Raw genomic sequence first — 23,736 nt, forward strand, 5'->3', positions numbered from 1 at the left:
AAAGGTCAGAAGAGAAAAAGTTGAAATCAGAAATGGTAGCTTTTCTCCAGCTGGTGGCGATCAGTCCTCAGCTCAGGTGAGGTGGTGACATTACCCTGTTTGTAAACATATTATTTAAGTAGTAAAAGAGTATTTGACAGTTTAGGCATGATATTACTAGTTTACTAAATAAATATAACAGTTGAAACTACAAAACGATTTGTCCACAGTTCATCTTCCACAATTCAAACTGACTATTTGCTACTTACTTTGAGTTATTTAATTGAAATGTAGGTGATCGAGATTATGGTTTGACTCCCAAAGCGAATGTTTCTGGCATCCGATTTTATGTCAAATCATTTCTTTTTTTATTAATTTCTGTGACGGTGCGAACAACCGCCGAGACAGCATCACAGCACGGCCAAAGAAAGGGTCATTTTGCCATTTTGTTTGGCTTTGTCGGGATCTTTAATTTCACCATTTATACTAAATAATAATCTGTGTTTCTGTTTATCTATTTCTGAGAGCGGGACCTCAATCTCAGAGCTCGTAAATTCTTATTAGTCTTTGGTGCTATTTTCATGAATGGAGCTTTCTCTCTAAAACCTGCCGGACGCCTGACCATATAAGGTCAGGTGTCAATTATGCTAAGTATTGTCGGGAACGCGCGTTGATTTAGAACAGGTGGGATTCATCATGTGTACGCGGGGTATTTAAGAGTGATTCCTGGCGTTATGAATACTAGGTTAATCTATCTGACGAGGCATACTCACCGGTCCACCTGACGAAAAAAAAGTAAGAGAACTTTAAGACACAAAACAATTCTTGCACGAGGCCCATTGTCTGTATGTTATGTAGTGTGTTTAAATCGTGTCAAACTGTGGCGCAACAGACAGTTATTTTAATCAAATTAACTTCAGTAGAAATGCTTGTATAGTGATAGAAAATGGTTTGCATCGTTCTTGAAACCTAATGTTCCAGTTGACATTTGAAAGCAAGTCTGTTCTTTGGTTTGGCATCTCTGTGGTCCTGTCCGTATTCTACACCTTTTATCATTTATCCTTCATGATGTTTGCCACTCTCTCTTCCTCCCTCTCAAGGCTGCTAACCTGTTTGTCTATAAATGTCCCCAGCTGCAGTGGTCTGCTCTGGCTCTCTGCTCTACACCATGAAGATCATCTTGGTATTGCTGTCCTCAGCGGTGCTGCTTTGCAGCGCTGCTCCAGCGTTTGAGTTGGTAACATGCAGTGAAAATAGCCATGCTGCGGCAGCACGTCTGGCAATGCATCACATCAATGCACATCATGACCATGGCTACAAGCTCAGACTCGGCAAGACCCAAGGCATCAAAGTGGTTACGGTAGAGGAATTAAACATGAACTGCACACATTTGTTCAAATAGTTCTTGTATGTTTTCCATTTTGGGTAGAATACATTTCAAGCTTTATTATAATAAGAATCGAGTTGTAATAGACAGGTGTACCATGAACAAGAACACAATACAAACCTTTTAAAAGGTTCATGATGGTGGACATTAAAATTGTGACCTATCTTGCTGTGTTTCTAGGTTAATGGGGGCTGCGATGTTGAGTTGCATTTGAAGCTTCTGGAAACAAAGTGTCATGTTGTCAACCCCAGACACTTTGAGGACTGCGAGATCCGTGAAGAGCACGAGCGGGTAAATGTTCATCAAATTGTTTGATCCATTTAACCTCTTTCAGCCCTACATCACGTTCATAGAGCCAGGAAGAATGCACAGACCTTTTTGTGTGGTAATGCATGAAACTGCAAACTGATTGGAAAGGCATATTAGAATGTGTTCATGTAATGTTGTAAAAGTAAACCTCTTGCAGAAGGTGAACACACTGTCTTTGCGATGAAGTATTTACAGTAAAATGTCTTGTCTTTGTAGGCGGTGATGGCCGACTGCACCGTTAAGATTACTGTGAAAATGGGTCATGCCAAAGTCACCAAATATGAGTGCGAAACTCGACAAGGTAGGCTTCTTCCCTATTATGTATTCAACCTTATTTACAGACGAAACATTATTGGACAATTTGGCAATAACCCTGGACCTTGAGATTTTTTGTAATTTCCATCATAAGCCTTGTGTTTGAATTTGTAATTAATTCACAGCACATTCCACAATCATGAGCAGAGAACGTTTACTCTTGTGTTGTCTTGCCATTTCTTAAACATGTGCAAGTGTCAGCTTTGTCTGCATACAAATCAGACTAAGTGTGGCTGGACTCATTTATCTGTAGTATTAGTGAACCCACTATAGAAACTTGTTGTGGTAGAAAGGAAACATTTGGAATTAATTGGGTTAAGTAATAGTGGATTATGAGTTGAGAGAAACAATGAGGAAATGCTATTCACATACATGGAGCCCTCACAAAAGGGATTCAATGATAACTGTCTCTGTGTGCAGTAAAAACTGACTTGGAGATGATGGTCATGTGCCCTGGGTGTCCCCAACTGATTGCTCTTGACAGCCTTGAAGGTGGTAGGTCTGTTGATGAAGTTGTGAATAAGGTTAACCAGAACACCACCAACAAGCACTACTACATCCTGCAGGAGACGGGACGTGTGGAATCTGCGGTACAGTGAATCTCAAACATTCACTCACACATACATATATTGCATAGTCTTACATTCACTTCCTACAGAAATACCCTAACCTTAACCACTAACCCAAAATAAGAATTTGAGCCTCCCCTCCACACACAGCCATTTAAATGTCTTTGTGTTAAGATTATCTGTGTGGGTTCATCTGTTTTTTAAAAGCCAAACACTGCATGAATGTTTGAATTCACATGGTTCTATTTCAAAGTTGAAAAATCAGTCCCACATCTGAATCTCATTCCTTGCCCTGATTTACGCTTTCTCCTCCTCCCCTCAGTACTTGATGAGCGTAGGAATGATGTACTCTGCTGAAGTTGTTCTTGTGGAGACTCGTTGCCCAATGGGATCCAGAATAGCTATTGAGGCTTGTGAACCCCTCTGCCCTGACAGAGCTGTAAGTGCAACTCATACATACAGAAACATCAAAAAATTCACTTCTTGGTATATTTCCTCAATTTTGAAAGGGGACATGTAAAGGATTTGATGGGTGAGCTTTGGTTCTCTTAAGATAGCTTGACATGTCAGGGCTCGGTAGCTTAGTCTCTTTGCAGCCACTCAGTCTCACCAGCATTGCTTTGGACAGACGAAGTGGCTTCAACCCAAAGACTGGTGAATCTATTGGCTTAACAGATCAATCTGAATCTCTGTCTTGTCAATGAATGAAAGCCCAAAAGCAGCTGAGTCTGAAGGCCACCCAGCCCCAAGCCCACTGGTTCCTTCCTACTGAAGACAAGCTCACAAATAAATAGCTTTATTTTTTTAACTTCAGTTATTACAGCTGGATACTGTAGTTTGTAACAAACCCACTAAAACAGGAAATAAAATGTAAATAGTTTTGTCTGGAACATCACCAAATGTATTAGAAGTACCACAATAATGTGTGAATCCAGAACATCTTGATTGCCTTGCAGCAATATAGGACTTCACCATTGTAAGAACAGTACTGGTTCAGGGTTAGTGTGGCATCAATACAGTTGAGTGTGATGCATGTTTCAGTCATTCCTGTTTTCCTATGTGTTCTCATTGTATCTCTCCTTCTGAAGCATCATGCTCTCTGCCATTCATCGTATTCCACTACACTGGGATTTGAGCCTGTCAAGTGTGAATTATATCCTCCATCAGTAAGTTCTTTCTGTTTGTGCACCTAATCTATTTCATGTCTTGGTTGTTTTAAAGCTCCAATAGGAAATGAAAGGCTCTTCTGACATATGAGTGAAATATTTTTCATATATCCTAGACTTTTTTCAATAATAAATCACCAAGAGGTGCCTGAAAATGTGTATAAAAGCATATGTTTATAGTATGCTGAACTAACTTTCTACTGGCTCTGTTCTCAACAGAATGTTGTTGCCCTTGCCGCTGGTGAGAAGGAGCCTGTATGTAGCCCCCCTGATCAAGAAAGGGAGCACCATGGAGCCCACCCAATTTCTCATATCTGCCATTCTTCTAACATGATCGATGTTGACCCAGCTCTCCACCCCATTTGCCCCTGGCCTCATCCTAAACCTGACCCCAAACCCCATTAGCCCCTGGCCTCATCGTAAATGCCACTAACAGACACGTGATGTCTTAAGGGAACTATGAGGGTTTGTCCCTGATCAGACACCAGTCTATAATGTATGTAAGAAATGCTAATGTCCTCAGAGCTCATGTAAAATAAACTTGTGACGCAAACTTCTTCCGTTCCATATTTTAACGTGACTGAAAGTTGGTGAGGTAAATACCCTGATATTGGTCAAGTATTTAGTTTGCTCTGACAAACATCAGGTTGTTAGCAGAGGGACATGTTGCTGAGACTTCACTTTCAGCATCTCTCATCCAACCTGTGAATTGTGCAAAGCAAATTTCAATGCCATCAAAACTGTGGGAGCCCCAAAAGCATAAAACGAATAATGGCTGAAAGATTCCAAGTCACTCTGCAGTCATGTTCAAATTCAGCACACTAATTATGAAATCCATCTTTACACAAAGCTGATGGGGCCAAATGATCCAGAGTTAAATGGACTGAAGGGGAAAGAAATACACCATTGTCATTTCATGAAGGCAGGAAAGAAACTCATGGCCATGTCAACACAGATCCAGCCTTGATTAGAGGAAATGGTTTCTTTCTATAGCCAGTTATATTCCTCAGGTTATTCTAATGATGATGCTGACCCCTTCTTTAACCATACCATAGATGCTACTCCTGTCTTGACAATGACTTTCAAGTTACGTGATGCTGATATCACTATTGATGAGTGGAATAAAGCTATAGTTTGGCCCTAAACTAGACCTAGACTCTCACAGCCAACTTCCACAGTTTTGGGACTTAACTGAATTCTAATTTGTTTACATGCAGCTACTCGTAGCTTCTTTTTTTTTTTTCTTTTCTTTTCTCTAGCATGAAACCAGGTATTTAATTCCAAAGCCTGGTAAGGGCCCTGATATGAAGGGTAGGCCCCTTTTACACTAACATTTGCCTAGTTCTTGATCTTCTAGATTAGTCACTTTAGTGAGTTTCATTTTATTCCTTGACAAAGATTTGGGATAGAAACCAGTCAGCATTTTGTGATACTGAAACTACTGAGCCCCTCTGGTGACATTTGAGGGGGAAAAAAAAGCGTGGCCACGAGATACATAATGCGTGGCCCCCATTAGTATTGCGTTTTCTAAGAATAAAATAAATGGTACATAGTTAAAGAAGCTAAACGGTATTATTAAAAAACTAAATATCAAGTATAACTAAAAGTGCAGTTGTAACTGATAGAAAAACTAAAAGCTAAAATGGAGATGCATGTTTTTAGCTTTCTCGTAATATTTAGGTAACTGGCTCCCCTAATATCTATTGGTAGTTTGTAGACATTCATTTAGATGCATCTTAACAAATACTGAGACAAGGAAACAACTACGTTTTATTTCAATTTCAACATGAAACATTCCTCATTCCCTTTTCCTCAGCTGTCTAATTTACAGTAGAAAGTTTCTTAAATTAGGCTATATATAGGTATATAATATTATCCTGCATTAAAAACATCACCCAGTAGCACAATATACTGATATCATACAAGACTGTATGAAAAGTATATTAATCACAATTTTTCCTTAGTCTCATTAACATGTTTTAGTCTTTCTGTCAGAAATAAAAACACATTCTGCACCTGATGAATAAGCTTCACAATATGCTAGTTTAGATTATTTTGCAAATGCATGACTGGATTTTCAGTGCAGATCTTATCTCGGTGTTGAGCAATAACATTATTTCCTTTATTTGCACTCAGAATATGGTCCAAAATAAAAAGTGATAATTATTTAACTGTGGTTAACAGCTATTAAATTAATCTGTGATTTTTATGAATGAGACAATGAAGCTGACAGATCACTGACCTGCTCTCATTACAGTAAACTGTCAGTAGAAACAGCTCCACCTGATGGGAAAAGAGCAGCATTTCATAAGTAAAGGCACCCTATACAAAGGGTTTATAAGAATTAAGAATTAAGACTTAATTAATTGTAAGTTACTTCAGATATGAGATTGACACAATTGCAATGTGAGGGGTGGTGAGATGATTAATGGGAGAGGAAAGAAGAAAAGAAGTTCTGATACACAAATGTGTTTTCAGTTTTTGGACTTTTTCTGAAATATTGGATCATTTGAACATTTATTGAAATGAAACCATGTGAGAAGTTTAGAGGGTTATTTGTTTGAGCTGTTAACAACTCAGACAACGGAAATGTGAGCCTGACAACACACTGCTTTTCGTAAGACGTCAAAAGACAAAAAGGTTGGAAACCACTGGTTTCATCTTTAACAATGTGTTGTATTTTAAAAGCTTGTTATATTATCCATTGTGTCAAATCTTCATCTGAAAATAAAATAAAGCTGTCAAATAAATGTAGTGAAGAAAGTACAATATTTCCCTGTGAGATGTAGTGGAGTGGAAATATAAAGTAGCATCACATGAAAATACTACAGTACCTCATAATTGTACTTAAGTACAGTAATTAGATAAACACTCTTAAATCCTTTCTACCGAAAGAAAGTGGTATTGAGTTGTATTTGTATCCATCTTATTTAAATTTTCTTGGTGATGTGTCGGTGGTCATTCACTTAATTAGTCAACTAAAGTCATCATTAAAGAATTAATCAACACACTGTCAGGAAACTCTTTAATCTGTTGAGGAAGACCATGTGATAAGACTGAAAGCTCCATGGACCTCTATTGTGAGATTGTTTTTGTCAGTGATTATGAAGATCTGAGGGGTTTAATGAAGAGCAGCATGATACAGAATATCACTGGTAATTAAAAGTGTCAGACAGGTTTGTCCGTGATGATGTCAGCGGGGGGTTAAACAGGTGAACAAAGTGCTGCTGATGCTGAAGGCCTCACACAGTCATTGTTAACCCTTTCAATGAGGCTTTATGCATCTATGCCGACTCATCGCTCTGAAGCACAAAACAGCTCGATGTTCAGGTGTATAAAAGCTGGAGGCTCAGACAGGTAGGAAGCACGCCAACAACGTACCAACAACATCCAAACATGTCTGCCACCGATATGAACATGAGGAGCAAGGTAAGTCCTAGGATGCCTACTCATACACACACACACACACACACACACACACACATACACACACACACACACACACACACACACACACACACACACACACACACACACACACACACACACACACACACACACACACACACACACACACACACACACACATACACACGCACACACAGCTGTTAGTTTGAAGCTCACATGACTCCAACCTCTGGAGCTCCAGAGATGTTTAGTATATGATCAGTATTGGTTATTACATAGTGGTGGTAAGCAATTAAGTAGATAAACTCTACTAAAGTAGAGTTCTGAGGTACCTGAATATTTCCATCTGATGCTATTTTACACTTCCACTCCACTACATTTATTTGACAGCTTTAGTCAGTTTTCACGACTCGAGGGGCCCCACCCCTAGGTTGGGAACCACTGGACTAAACTAGCTAACTGTATATAAAGTAGTGTAAACTAGCTCCACCTCCAGCAGCTACAACAGTAACATGCTGCTCTAACATTGATGCTTCACTATTAATAATCTAATGATGTCATATATAATAATATATCAGTCAGAGGGACCAAACCACTACTTTTACTGTATTACTGCATACTACATCAAGCTCAAAATACTTATGTACTTTTACTGTAATACTTTAACTACATCGAGCTAATAATACTTATGTACTTCTGTCTTTGTCTCAGATCGTCTTCTACGAGGACAGGAACTTCCAGGGTCGTTCCTATGAGTGCAACAGCGACTGCGCTGACATGTCCTCCTACCTGAGCAAGTGCCACTCCTGCAGGGTGGAGAAGGGCTGCTTCATGGTCTACGACCGCACCAACTTCATGGGTAACCAGTACTTCATGAAGAGGGGCGAGTACGCTGACTACATGAGCATGATGGGCATGAGCGACTGCATCAGGTCCTGCCGCATGATTCCCATGGTAACCACACAGCCGCCAATCACATCACAGACCTGACATCTTCATCAGTCTGAATCAGCTCAGACAACATCTGACCAATCAGACCGCAGTCCTTGATCTTGTAGTTTTTATATCCAGAAAATATTCAGATTTGAGAAGCTGCAATCAGAGAATGTGGATATTTAAAAAATAACTTCAGTCATCAATCAATCAATAATCAAAACATATAATGATTAATTAAACAGCTGACAACTTAAGCTTTAACCTTCGGGAAGATCTCAACATTAACATATTATATCTCAATTGTTTAATCTGTACAAAACCTAAATTGTGCCTAAAACCAAAAACATACAAGAAAGCAAACAAGTGTACTTAACACATAAAGAAGTCCAATCATCCTTAATTAATTATTTTAATCTTGGCGTATTGTCCACAACCAACATCTTTCTGCGACATGAACCAGACTGTACCATTAGTGGATGATGCAGAAAGACAGGATTTTAAAAACACAGTGGCAGGATTTTTGCAGAATTGACATTTAATCAATAACGCAAATTCAACAAGGTGCAACAGGCTTAGTTTATGTCATTATGAGTTCTTGAGTCTGTTGAGTAAGAAAAATAATTATTCTGTCATTGAGACCAAAAGCTTCTCAGGAAATAATGTTCATATGTGACTCTTTTTCTACAACAGTACTAATACTGGTATAGTAATTATTCCACTGATTTGTCTCTCTTTTTAACATTAAACATAAAGACCTTGGACAGTGTTTCCATGTTGAGCTGCAGTGGAAGAATAGTAACAAAAAGAGGGACTTTGGCACTAAAAAAATACTGTAACATTGAAAGATATCTACTTTATTTGACTCATTTGGATGGCTGGAGCTTCATATTAGATTCAGATACACGTTTAAATACAGAATGCGTACTATTAACAGCAAGAAAAACATGTTTCAAAGTTAATTAGGGCTCCTGACTGTTGATTTAAGACAGGTTTAAACATTTTTTAACCTGTCCTTTAACTCCATCCCCACAGTACTTTGATCAGGTGTCCACATAGTGTTCTTGTATCTAAGAATAAATAAGGACTGATCTTAATTCACTCCAGAGATCTCTTCATGTTTTCTACTGACACTGACTGATAATTGATTACTGATTATTAATGACTGGCTCCATCTGTTACAGCACCGTGGAAACTACAGGATGAAGATCTACGAGAGGGAGAACTTCGGTGGTCAGAGTCACGAGCTGATGGACGACTGTGACAACGTTATGGATCGTTACCGCATGTCCAACTGCATGTCCTGCAACGTGATGGACGGACACTGGCTGATGTACGAGCAGCCCAACTACAGAGGCAAGATGATGTACATGAGGCCCGGAGAGTACAGGAACTTCATGAACATGGGCATGAGCAACATGAGGTTCATGAGCATGAGGCGCATCATGGACTCCTGCTATTAAACACTGTTAACACTGAGAAATAATAAAGTGTTGTTTGTGTAAATAAGGTTTACTGTCTGTTTCATGAGCCACAGCACAAAGAGAAAAGTAATCCAATTAAAGATGCTATGCAAATAATAACTAAAGAAAGATAAACCTATTCGTTGGGCTTTCATGAGCTCCACACAATAACAAGTTGTTTTTTTTTTTTATTCAAACAAACTCAATAAAACAAGAATGGACAATAAATACAAAAATCAATACAAAAAGTGAATATAACTCAACATATAATAATAAAGACAATAAAAAACAAAATTGTAAAAACAAATAACAACAACAAAATAATATCAAAAGGTTTAAAAAAAAAAAACTTTTCAATTAAATTAAAACTAAAAATATAAATATGAAAAATAATAATAACTTAATCTACTTATGATCAACATTATCAAAATATTATTCCACATCTCTGAATGAAGCAGCAGCTTTAAAGTAGACTATTGTGCTCATTTAGAGCTCTGTATGTTTATTCGGGGACCTACTGGAGTAGCTTTGCAAAATTCACAGTTAAAAAACCCTTTTTATTTATATCTTATACTGGCCTTTTATGCAGCCCCTCAGTTCAACCTCTATCTCTTACAGCCAGTTTCAGCTCTTGTCTCTTTAATCAACGCCCTCCCAATGAGCCTAATATGTGCTGATTGGCCAGTTTTTCTGGAAGTATGCCAAGAAGGGGGGACTGTATCAGAGTTGTGTTAAGTTACTGCTGATGCAAACCCAACAATTCCTACTTAACTGCTTCATATTAAAAGCCGTCGACACAACAACATACCGACATACAGCCGATGGAGCTCTTTGTTGAGCGGATCAGTTATAACTAATGCAGGGAGGAATGGTACGAGCAAAAACAGCCACAGTGATGATGATGTTTGATGAAGAGCTGCAGACGACCAGCAAGTTTCCAAAAGGTAAAATAATCATTTTAATTTGCAGTACTGTGTAACGAATAAAAACACTCACTGCATGACAGCTCGAAATGAGACATGGATCGGTGTACAATATGGCATTAATATGGACATCTGACATTATAACAATATATTAGTCAATGATGTGATGCAAGCCAGTGTCAATTGGTGTTTCATAAAAATCTGATTTATATACAGGAAAATAAATGTGAACTAAAATGTGGAATAAACTACTTTTTCTGTGTTTTTTTATTTTATTTTCCTCCTTTTAGTGTTTTTTCCCCCTGTATGCTTTGAATGTTACTTTCTTGCATGCTCTCATTTTCGTTCATCTTTTTTGTTGTATTGCATTTTTGTATAATGTTGTGGGTTTTTATAACTGTATTGTTTTTCTTTGTGGAGCCCAGGATGAGTAGCTATTGCCCAGTGCAATTGCTAATGGGGGTCCTAATAAACTAAACTAAACTAAACTAAACTAAACTAAACTAAACTAAACTAAACTTAAATACACTATAGGTGGATAAATTATTGAATATTTATAATTATTTTGTGGTTACACCATTTGACATTTTCAGGAGCATTCAGTCTTACTTTTGGTAAAAAAATGGTGCAAATATAATTTCCAATGACATACACATTTTTAACTAACCTGATGCTGCTTTTAAAACAATTTTTAAAGATATTTTTGAATTGCTCATCTTGCCAACCCTTATTTGTCACTGACCCATATATACACTCACCAGCCTCTTCATACACTTGTGCAGTCTAATTCAATCAAGTAAAACAGCTTTGCTTTAAATTCTACATTTATGAAGCTAAACACATGCTAATACTGTCTTAGCAGATGTCTCAGTAGCATCATTCACTATCAGTAAGCAGCATAGAAACACACTATAAAAAGGGAGAAAGTGTATAGGCAACCTATTCTCACAGTATATATGCATATATGCTATATAATATAATTTACTCTGCACAAATATGGCAATGTTAATATTTATATAACAGATTATTTGCACAAGACATATAACTGTTAATAAAGGGTCGTTTCTGGGCATTTTGAGGTTCTAGGCGAAATGTCCACTGGTACCCTTAAGGGAATCAATCAAGGGAGATTTTAATTCTAATTTTCCTTCATTATACAACTTAAAACTATATGCATATGTTTTTTACAGTAGAATACCTCTGCATTTAGAAACTATTGTTCCTTATGATTGTCATGGATTGTTTCTGCACTTATTGTTTTTTGTTTGGCTTTGTGTGTGTTTTGAATGTGCTCTGGGTTACACATTTATTGCCATTTGTGTTACTTTGTTCACTGTTCAGTATTGTTTTTCCTTTGAGTCCAGGGCTCTTTTTTTCGTTCTTTTATCTCTGCCTTGCTTTAGTTCTAACCTTGACCTTTTGTAACCTCATGTTTTTTGCTGTAATCCTGCTCAGGCTGTTTTCCCCTGCAAACATGTTCAGTGTTTAGTCTCGTTAGCCTTGCCGTGTTTGTTTTTTTGCCTGCCACATATCTCACTTTCTTCCTTGTGTTTCCCTCCTTTTCCAGTGCCTGTCACCTACTTGTTGTCCCTGCATGTGGCTCCACTGGACTGCATAACCGTGACAATGATATTTTGTATAGTGTCCTATCTTATTTTCTATAATATATACACCACTGATGAATAACTTGTGTGTCTTCTGAATGTCATATTGCACATCGTTTTGCTCTGTGTTGTATTGGTGATATATTGAACCTAACTGGGTAAAGTCTTAGTGTGCATATATCACAGATACATCTCATATCGGTTCTATCTATCCATCTCACATAGATGATGTTCAGCAGAGCTTCTTAACTAGTCAGACACTAAGTTCAGCTCAGTACATGGGTCAGTGATGGGTTTTTTGTGTCCATGTGGTTTGGTCAAATTTAAAGGGGTTACAATGTGGAAATACATGTACATAACCTGAACACATTCTTTTTTTGTGGACCCAGCATAAAATTTATGCTTTTAATTCATTTTGAGAGAATATATTAGAGGATTATGGCAAAAATGTCTAAGTGGTGTAACCATAAAAAAAACTTTGTACCAAATAATTAAACTTGTTTAAAAACGCTAAATTCTCAATAAAACACCATATCAACTAGTTTGACATGATCTTACCTATAGGTGGATAAAACATTTAATATTTATCATTATTTTGTGGTTACACCATTTGACATTTTCAGGAGCATTCAGTCTTACTTTTGATAAAAATGGTGCAAATGTAATTTTAAATGACATAAGAAAAACTACAAAAAGTACATTTTAACAAACCTGATGCTGCTTTTAAAACTATGTTAAAAAATATGTTTTGAATTGCTTATCTTTCCTACCCTTATTTGTCACTGACCCACATCTAGCAAACCAAACAACACTCACTGACAGATTTAATTTAAATTCTCACATTAATAAATGTGTTTTTAAAAATTACATAGCATTCCTCATCAAGTTACCCACTACAGGTTATTACTGATTATACATCACCACTTAAAGGCTTTCTAAGTATTCTTAATGTCAAACAAATCTTGTGCAGAGCCAAACCAACAATGAAATACTTTCCTGAGACTAGAAAATGTGATTGCTGTTCTAAGTCTTTGGAGACTAGTCCAAACAAACTAAAGTAACCAAACTCTTCATAATGGAGGAACATGTCACCCAGTGCAGCGATTATGGCTCCATGATGTGTCTTTAATTTATTTTGGGCAACAACGGAGGTCTACAGCTCAGAGGAATAAGATATATCAGGCTTTGAATGCACACAACACTTGTTAGAAGATCAATTCATTGTTGGTTTGACTCTGCATATAACATCATCAGCCTCCTTCTTTACATAGCAGCAAGCACCAAGTCACATTCCAGTGTTCACTGTATGTTAAGTGAATTAATCAATTCTGAATCTGATATCCTTTAAAGAAAATCATCTTATGGTTGGACATATAGACAAATGACAATGAGATATTTCAGACACAAATAGAGAACAAAGATTTTGAGAGTTCTGCGTCTTACCTGTCAGGTTTTATATGTTCACATTATATGTTTTCACATTATGCTTGATTATATTAAATGTAGAAACTCATTAATATGTCTGTATATGTTGATTATCAGTAAACTGTTGCTGTATACAAATATGTGATTCAGTTCTGTTGCCATAAAAAGATTTCTGACATCAATTTTTTGTTTGTGAATATATTTATTTTCTTCTGCTCTGTTAGTGAATATTTTTTATTGATAGTTAACTTTTTGCCAATAATGTAATAACAACAAACGTACATTATTGGTTGGTGATTATTATTGGCCTGGTAAAAAGAAACCCTTTACAAATGTAATAACAGGAGCCAATAACGTAATAATATACTAATATCATTTTATTTATTCATTTATTTGTTTATTTGTTTATTATTATATCTATTGGATATGAAATGTTACACTTTCATGGCACCAGTTCTTACATGGCTCCAGTTATTACATTGTAATATCTTATTTTTACTTTATTTGACTGGTAAGTTGTTACATTGTAATGATAACGTAATAAAAAAGTAAGTTATTACGTTGTAATATGAGTTGTATTACAACGTAATAACTTGTTATGTTGTACATTATTGGCAAAAAGTTATCACGTTATTGGTTCAGGACATTTATTATGTTATTGGCTTATTACATCAAAAAACTGGCAAAATTATTACTCATAATTGGATGCTAAGAAACATGAAGAGAACCCAGTCAACAAAACAATGGAAACCAAACATGCTGCCTGATGAAGACAAAGAATGAAGAAAGAATCTAATCTGACATTTAGCAATACAGATGTAGCAGCCAGCATTTATTTATGAGTTACAAACAAACTTTAACACAGGCGCCTTATTGTAAAGTGTGTAAAAGACATCACTATTTACTAATGAATTATTAGCATTTATAACTCCCAAAGTGGAACCTTATTATAAAGTATAAACATATATACCAAATATTTTATTTTTCTGTCTTTTTTTTAAATTTGAAATGTCCTATTTTGTTTATGTGCTTCATTGTAAAGGTTTCATATTTTTGTTCAGTAACACTTTAAGTCCTCTTTTTATTAATATAAAACATTAATAATGAACAGTATAATCAGTAATATAGACAGTATATAGACAGCAATAAAGGTTTATAACACACAGCAGATCTTTTAAAAGACTTAAAATGTAAATACTGTCTTGTACTGTAATAATACAGTATTTGTAATAAATTATCCCTGAGCTACTACCTTATCGTGGTGAAGGGGTTTGCGTGTCCCAATGACCCCAGGAGCTCAGTTGTCGGGGGCTTTATGCCCCTGGTAGGGTCACCCAAGGCAAACAGGTCCGGGGGGAGGGACCAGACAAAGCGTAGCTCACAAGACCCTAATGACGAGTACAATATATGGTCCTTTGTTTCCCTTGCCCAGACGTGGGTCACCGGGCCCCCCCCCGGAGCCAGGCCTGGGGGTGGGGCTCGATGGCGAGCGCCTGGTGGCTGGGCCTGCACCCATGGGGCCAGGCCAGACACAGCCCGAAGAGAAAACATGGGACCCCCTTCCAGTGGACCCACCACCCGCAGGAGGGGCCAAAGGGGTCAGTGCGATGTGAGCTGGGCAGCGGCCGAAGGCGGGGACCTTGGTGGTCCGATCCTCGGCTGCAGAAGGTAGCTCTCTGGCGGGGGAAGGAGCCTGAGCTGGTGCGTGAGGTTGAGAAGTTCCGGCTAGATATAGTCGGCCTCACCTCGACGCATAGCAAGGGCTCTGGAACCAGTCTTCTCGAGAGGGGTTGGACTCTCGTCCACTCTGGAGTTGCCGCTGGTGAAAGGCACCGGGCAGAGGTGGCAATACTTATTGCCCCTCGGCTTGGCGCCTGTATGTTGGAGTTTACCCCAGTGGATTAAAGGGTAGCCTCCCTCCGCCTTCGGGTGGGGTGACGGATCCTGATTGTTGTTTGTGCCTATGGCCCAAACAGCAGTTCAGAGTATCCACCCTTTCTGGACTCCTTGGAGGGGGTGCTGGAAAGTGCTCCCTCTGGGGATTCCATCATTCTGCTGGGGGACTTCAACGCTCATGTCGGCAGCGACAGTGAGTTGGCTCGGATGGTGGGGGAAGATGCCGGTCAGACCTGGCAGGCCCAAACGTATTGTGAGGGTCTGCTGGGAACGTCTGGCAGAGTCTCCTGACAGAGAGTTTCAACTCCCACCTCCGGGAGAGCTTTGACCATGTATCGGGAGAGGCGGGGGACATTGAGTCCGAGTGGGCCATGTTCCGTGCCTCCATTGTCGGGGCGGCCGACCGTTGCTATGGCTGTAAGGTGGTCGGTGCCTGTCGTGGCGGCAATACCCGAACCCGCTGGTGGACACCGGCAGTGAGGGATGCCGTCAAGCTGAAGAAGGAGTCCTATAAGGCCTTTTTGGCCTGTGGGACTCTGGAGGCAGCAGGCAGGTACCGACAGGCCAAGCGGAGTGCAGCTGCGGCGGTCGCTGAGGCAAAAACCCGGACATGGGAGGAGTTCGGTGAGGCCATGGAGAACGACTTCCGGACGGCTTCGAAAAGGGTTCTGGACCACCATCCGCCGTCTCAGGAGGGGGAAGCAGTGCACCGTCAACACTGTGTATGGTGGGGACGGTGCCCTGCTGACCTCGACTCGGGATGTTGTGGATCGGTGGATGGAATACTTCGAAGACCTCCTCAATCCCACCGACACGCCTTCCGGTAAGGAAGCAGGGCCTGGGGACTCGGGTGTGGGCTTTCCTATCTCTGGGACTGAGGTCACTGAGGTGGTCAAAAAGCTCCTCGGTGGCAGGGCCCTGGATGTTGTGGGGCTGTCATGGTTGACACGACTCTGCAACATCGCGTGGACATCGGGGGCAGTGCCTCTGGATTGGCAAACTGGGGTGGTGGTCCCTCTTTTTAAGAAGGGGGACCGGAGGGTGTGTTCCAACTATAGGGGGATCACATTCCTCAGCCTCCCTGGTAAGGTCTATTCGGGGGTACTGGAGACGAGGGTCCGTCGGATAGTCGAACCTCGGATTCAGGAGGAGCAATGTGGTTTTTGCCCGGGTCGTGGAACTGTGGACCAGCTCTACACCCTCTGCAGGATCCTTGAGGGTGCATGGGAGTTTGCCCAACCAGTCCACATTTGTGGACTTGGAAAAAGCATTCGACCGTGTCCCTCGGGGGGTCCTGTGCGGGGTTCTCCGGGAGTACGGGGTATTGGACCACCTGATACGGGCCGTCCGTTCCCTGTACGACCGGTGTCAGAGCTTGGTTCACATAGCTGGTAGTAAGTCAGACTCGTTTCCGGTGGGGGTTGGACTCCGCCAGGGCTGCCCTTTGACACCGATCCTGTTCATAATCTCTATGGACAGGATTTCTAGGCGCAGCCAGGGCGTTGAGGGGTTCCGGTTTGGTGACCTCAGGATTGGGTCACTGCTTTTTGCAGATGATGTGGTCCTGTTGGCTTCATCAGACCTTGACCTCCAACTCTCACTGGATCGGTTCGCTGACGAGTGTGAAGCGGCCGGGATAAGAATCAGCACCTCCCAATCCGAGTCCATGGTCCTCAGCCGGAAAAGGGTGGAGTGCACTCTCCGGGTCGGGGATGAGACCCTGCCCCAAGTGGAGGAGTTCAAGTACCTCGGGATCTTGTTCACGAGTGAGGGAAGGATGGAGCGGGAGATCGACAGGCGGATCGGTGCAGCGTCTGCAGTAATGCGGACTCTGCACAGATCCATCGTGGTGAAGAGGGAGCTTAGCCAAAAGGCAAAGCTCTTGATTTACCAGTCGATCTTCGTTCCTACCCTCACCTATGGTCATGAGCTTTGGGTAGTGACCGAAAGAACGAGAATGCGGGTACAAGCGGCCGAAATGAGCTTCCTCCGTAGGGTGGCTGGGCTCTCCCTTAGAGATAGGGTGAGAAGCTTGGTCATCCGGGAAGAGCTCGGAGTAGACCCACTGCTCCTCCGCGTTGAGAAGAGCCAGATGAGGTGGCTCGGGCATCTAGTTAGGCCAGGGCACGTCCCACTGGTAGGAGACCCCGGGGGAGACCCAGGACACGCTGGAGAGATAATGTCTCTTGGCTGGCCTGGGAACGCCTCGGAATCCCCCGGGAAGAGCTGGATGAAGTGGCTGGGGAGAGGGAAGTCTGGGTTTCCCTGCTTAGGCTGCTGCCCCCGCGACCCGACCCCGGATAAGCGGAAAGAAAAAGACAAATACAAACACTTATATCGCTACATTACATTGTACTCTACACTATGTTAAGTGTTACCTGCTTAAAATTAAGTCTATTTTTATTTGGTGTCTTTTTGAAGTAAAACATGTTTTACTTTTACATTTTAAAGTGATATTTTTCATAATTCTTGCTCGACAGAAATGTGAAATTAGCTGTTTCATATGATTTCGGTTAGCATCTTACATAAAGCACACACTCCTTCTATAAGACACATTTTATTAGTCTCTCTCCTCATAAATATATTATCAATTATTGATTGATTTGACTTGTTTCCAGTGAGAATCTGTTACAAATTCCAATACATATGTTAATATATTTCCGGAAAATTAAATGTATTTTTTGTAATATATTTTTGTTTGTGCGGGCAGAGAGAGAGGGAGAGAGAGAGAGAGAGAGAGAGGGAGAGAGAGAGAGAGAGAGAGAGAGAGAGAGTCAGCTGGTTGTTGATGAAAGTTGGTATGTTTTAAGTGTGCGAGTGTGACTGACAGCTTCATTGTCTTCAGGTTTGTTGTTCCAGAATGAATGAGAGAGAGAACTGAAGGAGGCACAGAGCTGCAGGCCGTCACTCTTTGTCTGCTTTTCTAACAGAAATGCCGATTGTGAAGCTGAACACTGAGCGGCTCTTTTATGACACGTTGCTGGCTCAGGCTGTTTGGACAAAAGGCTACAGCTGCTCAGGTGCTATAAAGAGCAGCAGCTACCCAACAGGTAACACACATCAACCACTGACCTGTAGCAGCAACAGCAGCAGCAACATGACTACCAGCAGCAGCAGCAGCATGATGGGCAGGGTGAGCAGACAACAAACTCTTTTTAATCTAATCTAATCTAATATAATCTGACTTTAGCTAGTAAAAAGTTTTATTTTCTCATATTTTAAACAGTTACAGGCTTTTCACTCTCTCTAATTTCTACAGAGAGGTCACATGTTAGTGTCAGAATACAAAAATACCCTAAATTACTGTCAGAGTTGTATTTAAAAATAGTTTTACACAGTTTGACTTAATTTATTAATGTTAAATATCTATAGTGTTAAATGTATCTGAGTATGTATCTGACTGTATAAATATATCTTATAGCAGGCAAGTTTTTTTAATATCCAAATTGTGTAAATTGGGCCATAAGGTTTACAAAGAACAACTGTTTGGATGTAAAAAAAAAAACCAAAAAAAAAAAAACCTGCTTTCTATTGAGAAAACTCTATCGCTCAGTTACTAATAGTCATTAATAAATGCCTGTTTATAAAGGATGAGTGAATTATGAATTAACAGTAGTAAATCAATTTATTACAGTTTATAAACCATTTATAACAGTGATTTATTGAGCAGCTGTAAAAAAAATAATACATAAAAGCCTCATTGTAAAACAACTTGTTGATCTTTAGGGGGTTCTGAGTTGACTGAGAAGCATTTCAGTTGTAAAATGATTAGTCTCTTTCATCAACAAGAATGCTCATTAGGACACAAAGTTGTATAACGATGAATCCAGCAGGTTATTGATCTGTCTCTGTCTCTGTGTCAGATCGTTTTCTACGAGGACAGGAACTTCCAGGGTCGTTCCTATGAGTGCAGCAGCGACTGCGCTGACATGTCCTCCTACCTGAGCAAGTGCCACTCCTGCAGGGTGGAGAAGGGCTGCTTCATGGTCTACGACCGCACCAACTTCATGGGTAACCAGTACTTCATGAAGAGGGGCGAGTACGCTGACTACATGAGCATGATGGGCATGAGCGACTGCATCAGGTCCTGCCGCATGATCCCCATGGTAACCACACAGCCGCTAATCACATCACAGACCTGATATCTTAATCAGTCTGAATCAGCAGATTACACACATGCTATTATCATTATTATTATCCCATCATTAATGACTGGCTCCATGTGTTGCAGCACCGTGGAAACTACAGGATGAAGATCTACGAGAGGGAGAACTTCGGTGGTCAGAGTCACGAGATGATGGACGACTGTGACAACATCATGAGCCGTTACAGCATGTCTAACTGCATGTCCTGCAACGTGATGGACGGACACTGGCTGATGTACGAGCAGCCCAACTACAGAGGCAAGATGATGTACATGAGGCCCGGAGAGTACAGGAACTTCATGAACATGGGCATGAGCAACATGAAGTTCATGAGCATGAGGCGCATCATGGACTCTTATTATTAGAGTTACCATGGAAACACTGAAAAATAAATAAAGTGCTTTCTTTGTAAACAAAGTTTACTGTCTTTTCTGTTGGATAAGAAGCTGCTCACTGAGCTCTGTGGTTTTAGCTGACAATTTGGGACAAATATACACGTTTTAGACATTACAATCTATAGTTAACGTGCTAGCAGCCCTGTGATGCTGTACTCGGGCTAAATGCTGAACAAAAGCATACAAACATGCTTACGATGATAATGCTAATGTTTAGCAGGTATAATATTTACGATGTTCATCATGTAAGTATAGTGTATTATGCATGCTCACATTTGCTAATTAGCACTAAACACTAAGTATAGCTGAGACTGATGGGAATGTCTTTAGTTTTGCAGGTATTTGGTCATAAACCAAAGTATTGGACAAAATAACATTTTGACCAGATCATGTGTGAAAATGTCACAACAATCCATCCAATAGTTGTTGAGATATTTCAATAAAATTCATAACTAAAGTTAACCTCATGGTGGCCCTACAGGAAAAGTCAGTGAATCACCAAAGTCAGGATTCATCCTCTGAGGAACACACGTCTGTAGTAACTGCAGTGAAAATCGATCTGACAGACAACAGCCAACAACCAACAGACAAACATTGCTATCCATAGAAACATGTTGCTAGCATGGCTAAAAGCCAATTCATGCTTTCTGCATTCATGTGGCCATGAGGGTCTGTGTTGTATATGTGACTACAATGTAATTGTCTGCCTATGTCATGGTCCACGCATGCAGACATCTGTGTGCAGCCCAAATTGTGATTAGTGGACTGTATGCATTGTAAGTGCATCAACTGTGCATGTGTGAAAAAGCAAACATGAATGCCTGTGTGTACATACTGTAGTCCTATTCTCATTAAGTTGTTTTCCTTTTTTCGACTTTTTCTTGTTCAGCAACATAAAGGAACTCCTCAGTTGCATTCAGACTGAAAACTGTCCTGTGTTAAAAATAAAGCAAGGGCTGTATTGATGTGGGCGTGTTGTTTAAAGTGCTGATGAGACAATGAAATATATTCCAGCAAGTCCAGTTGGAGTAACAGATTATTGAGTTTAAAGGCTGATGAACAAAACACTGCATTTTGTTATATTCACAGACTGGATTTTACAACTCTGGAAAGTTATCACACTGCAGCCATGTTTACAAATACGTACATGTGGGAGGCATCTGTGTCCGTGGACCCCAAAAAAGTATGAATGGTACTGCGTGCTAGTCCACAGCTGTCCTGTGTGAAAAGCATGAATTGGCCTAAAAAACATACATCTCACAAAAAAAACAAACTTAAGATAATCTTAATTATGAATAAATAAAGGTTATCATTATTAATAATAAAATAGCATCATACAAGCAAGTAATGGTTGGATTTATTAAGTGATGAAAAAATTAAGTGAAATTAAGTGAAAAATTAAGCGAAAGAAAAAATGCTTATTAAAATAAACAATACCAACACACTACACTAACACACATTTTAACTCACTTAGTTTTGGAATTTGTGAATGTAATGATGTCCAAAATACAACCAAAAAGTGTGTATGTTGGCATGAATGCATAAAAATGTGTTTGCTGTGTGTGCAATAATAATAAGGGAAGCTGCTTTACTAAGAACAAATACAACAATTTAAAAAAGGGTTTCTATATGGGTCAATGACGTATAAGGATTTTCAGCAACTCAATTTTAGAATAAAAAAACAAGCATATCTAATGCAGTAGTTCAAACATTCAGAATGTTGTGTACCTGACAATTCATATTACAATTTGAAAGTGATTTTAGTGGGGGTTTTTCAAGATTAATTGGCACTGGCCTGAAAAAAAAGTCATTTGGTGCGACCATGATTCATCTTGAAATATCTTTTCTAAATAAAAGATCATCATTTACAAAAATTTAAAAAAAAAAATTCAAATACTTTGTTTCCAAACACTTTATATTACTGAAAACTTGTAAAAAAAAAAAAGATGTGAAGCGTGTTAAGTAAATTGATTTATTTCAAGATGAATCATGGTCGCACCACATGACTCTTTTTAAGGCCAGTGCCAATTTATCTTGAAAACCCCCCACTAAAATCACTTCATTTCAAATGTATAATATGGATCTTCAGTTACACAACATTCTGAATGTTTGAACTACTGCATTAGATATGCTTGTTTTTTATTATTCTACAATTGAGTTGTTCTAAATCCTTATACGTCATTGACCCATATACATTGTTACTATAATATACAATTTACTCACAGCATTACAATCATTGATATATGTACTGCATTTGCGTTGCCAATGGATGATTCCTCCATAGGGTAGGATATAATAGAACAGCAAGGCATTGAATGAAGTAGAGCAGACTGATGGTCTTGTTGCAGACTCTTTGAACTCCTCCAGCTTTAAACATACTGCAAAATCATGGCTGAGCGCTCAGGACCAAAAGGCTCCAAAACCAACAAGATTCAGAGGGCTGGACCATCGAGGGCAGACGACTGTACCAGCTACGTACGACATCCAATAGTTGGCACAGTTCCAGGTTCAGTAACAGATACAAATATGAGTTGCTGAGCAGAAGATGACTCCACTGAAAAAAAAAAACCAAAACGTATGAACATGAAAAAAAGTGGTACATCTTCCCAGAGGAAAATGTTTGACTTATAGGTGAACTGCAGGTGTTTTCAACCTCAGTGAGTGTTTCCTGGTGTTCTTTGCATAACAAATAGTATATAGCTTTTTGTGGCTCCAGAGGGACCTGATGATGTCACTAATGGTGTCACTTAAAGACTACAAATTTCAAAAATGATGAAAATAAAGGGATGTGAAGTTAGAAAGAAGTTGTCATGTGTGTTTTAAATTAGACTGTTTTCTTTTTGAGAACAATAAAGTTGAAGTTTATTATGTAAAATTTTGTGTCTTCTCTTTCCTCAAATCGATTAACACAGCTTCAAGGGTGTAAACCACTTATCATTAACAAAATGTGTTTCATTCAGGATGAGCTATCGGATTGATTTGCTTACATGAGTAGTTGTATTCAGATGAAAGAAAGACACAGAGAATGAGACTATAAACAGAAAGGAAGCGCCACCTGCGGAAGGTTGTGAGCCAGACGAGTCTTGCTGGTGTACACAAGCAGGAGGTGCTGCTCCAGAGACACCAGGAAGTCGTCTGGAGGACTCAGATGTTCCACTTCCACCTGCAGGAGCAAAGACGTCATGGAACAACCGACTTTAACTCCACCCACCAGATCCACGACCTGGTCCTCCCAGCCTCCACGTGGAGGGTCGTGAGGGTTGAAAATAATGGGCATAGACAAAATATATCCATTAAATGTAATTTTAAAAGACAGGTGCAACATTTTTGTAAGTCTTGTCTTCTTTAAACCAACAGTCAGGTGTCCACGTGAACAGTGAAAGAGGTTTTCCTCGCTGTAATCACTCCTCCTGTCCTTACTGATTATTAAAAGATCCCCTTCAAATGTCCTTTTAATGGAACTGATGGAGGACAAAATCCACAGTGTCCACACAGTCATTTAAAAGTAGATGGGAAGCATATATGAGGCTTCAGCAGTTTGAGTTAGTCATATCAAGTGGATATCTGACACATTTACAGTCTTTTTAGCATCAAATTCCCTCCTTGTGTGTCTCTCTTTGTGTGTTGAGGTGAGCTGGAATATAATAACCAAAAGAGGGACTTTGGCACTAGAAAGACTGTAACGTTGAAAGATATCTACTTGATTTGACTCATTTGGATGGCTGAAGCTTCATATTAGCTTCAGTTTACCTTTTAAATACATTTTTGCCCGTTCCATTATTGCCAATTGTGAAGCTGAACACTGAAGGGCTCTTTTAT

At 39.6% G+C, this 23,736-nt stretch overlaps 2 protein-coding genes across 2 annotated transcripts; both read left to right on the plus strand.

Moving 5' to 3' along the window:
• The first annotated feature begins 7,121 nt into the window (after nucleotides 1-7,121).
• Nucleotides 7,122-9,529, plus strand: LOC133981679 (gamma-crystallin M2-like). Its single transcript, XM_062420497.1, has 3 exons — nucleotides 7,122-7,154; nucleotides 7,845-8,087; nucleotides 9,251-9,529. Exons 1-3 carry the CDS (start codon nucleotides 7,122-7,124, stop codon nucleotides 9,527-9,529), a joined length of 555 nt encoding a protein of 184 aa, XP_062276481.1.
• An 8,936-nt stretch (nucleotides 9,530-18,465) lies between these two features.
• Nucleotides 18,466-19,887, plus strand: LOC133981606 (gamma-crystallin M3-like). Its single transcript, XM_062420381.1, has 3 exons — nucleotides 18,466-18,510; nucleotides 19,241-19,483; nucleotides 19,609-19,887. Exons 1-3 carry the CDS (start codon nucleotides 18,475-18,477, stop codon nucleotides 19,885-19,887), a joined length of 558 nt encoding a protein of 185 aa, XP_062276365.1. The 5' UTR covers nucleotides 18,466-18,474.
• Nucleotides 19,888-23,736: the final 3,849 nt, after the last annotated feature.

Source organism: Scomber scombrus, chromosome 6, assembly GCF_963691925.1.
Source record: "Scomber scombrus chromosome 6, fScoSco1.1, whole genome shotgun sequence".
In the NCBI taxonomy this organism is placed as follows: domain Eukaryota; kingdom Metazoa; phylum Chordata; class Actinopteri; order Scombriformes; family Scombridae; genus Scomber; species Scomber scombrus.

Bases quoted from the DNA above. Each gene is read 5' to 3' on its own strand.
- LOC133981679 (XM_062420497.1), top strand. From the start codon at position 7,122: ATGTCTGCCACCGATATGAACATGAGGAGCAAG. The intron at 7,155-7,844 runs GTAAGTCCTAGG...TCTTTGTCTCAG, and splicing joins ATATGAACATGAGGAGCAAG to ATCGTCTTCTACGAGGACAG. The intron at 8,088-9,250 runs GTAACCACACAG...CATCTGTTACAG, and splicing joins CCTGCCGCATGATTCCCATG to CACCGTGGAAACTACAGGAT.
- LOC133981606 (XM_062420381.1), top strand. From the start codon at position 18,475: ATGACTACCAGCAGCAGCAGCAGCATGATGGGCAGG. The intron at 18,511-19,240 runs GTGAGCAGACAA...TCTCTGTGTCAG, and splicing joins GCAGCAGCATGATGGGCAGG to ATCGTTTTCTACGAGGACAG. The intron at 19,484-19,608 runs GTAACCACACAG...CATGTGTTGCAG, and splicing joins CCTGCCGCATGATCCCCATG to CACCGTGGAAACTACAGGAT.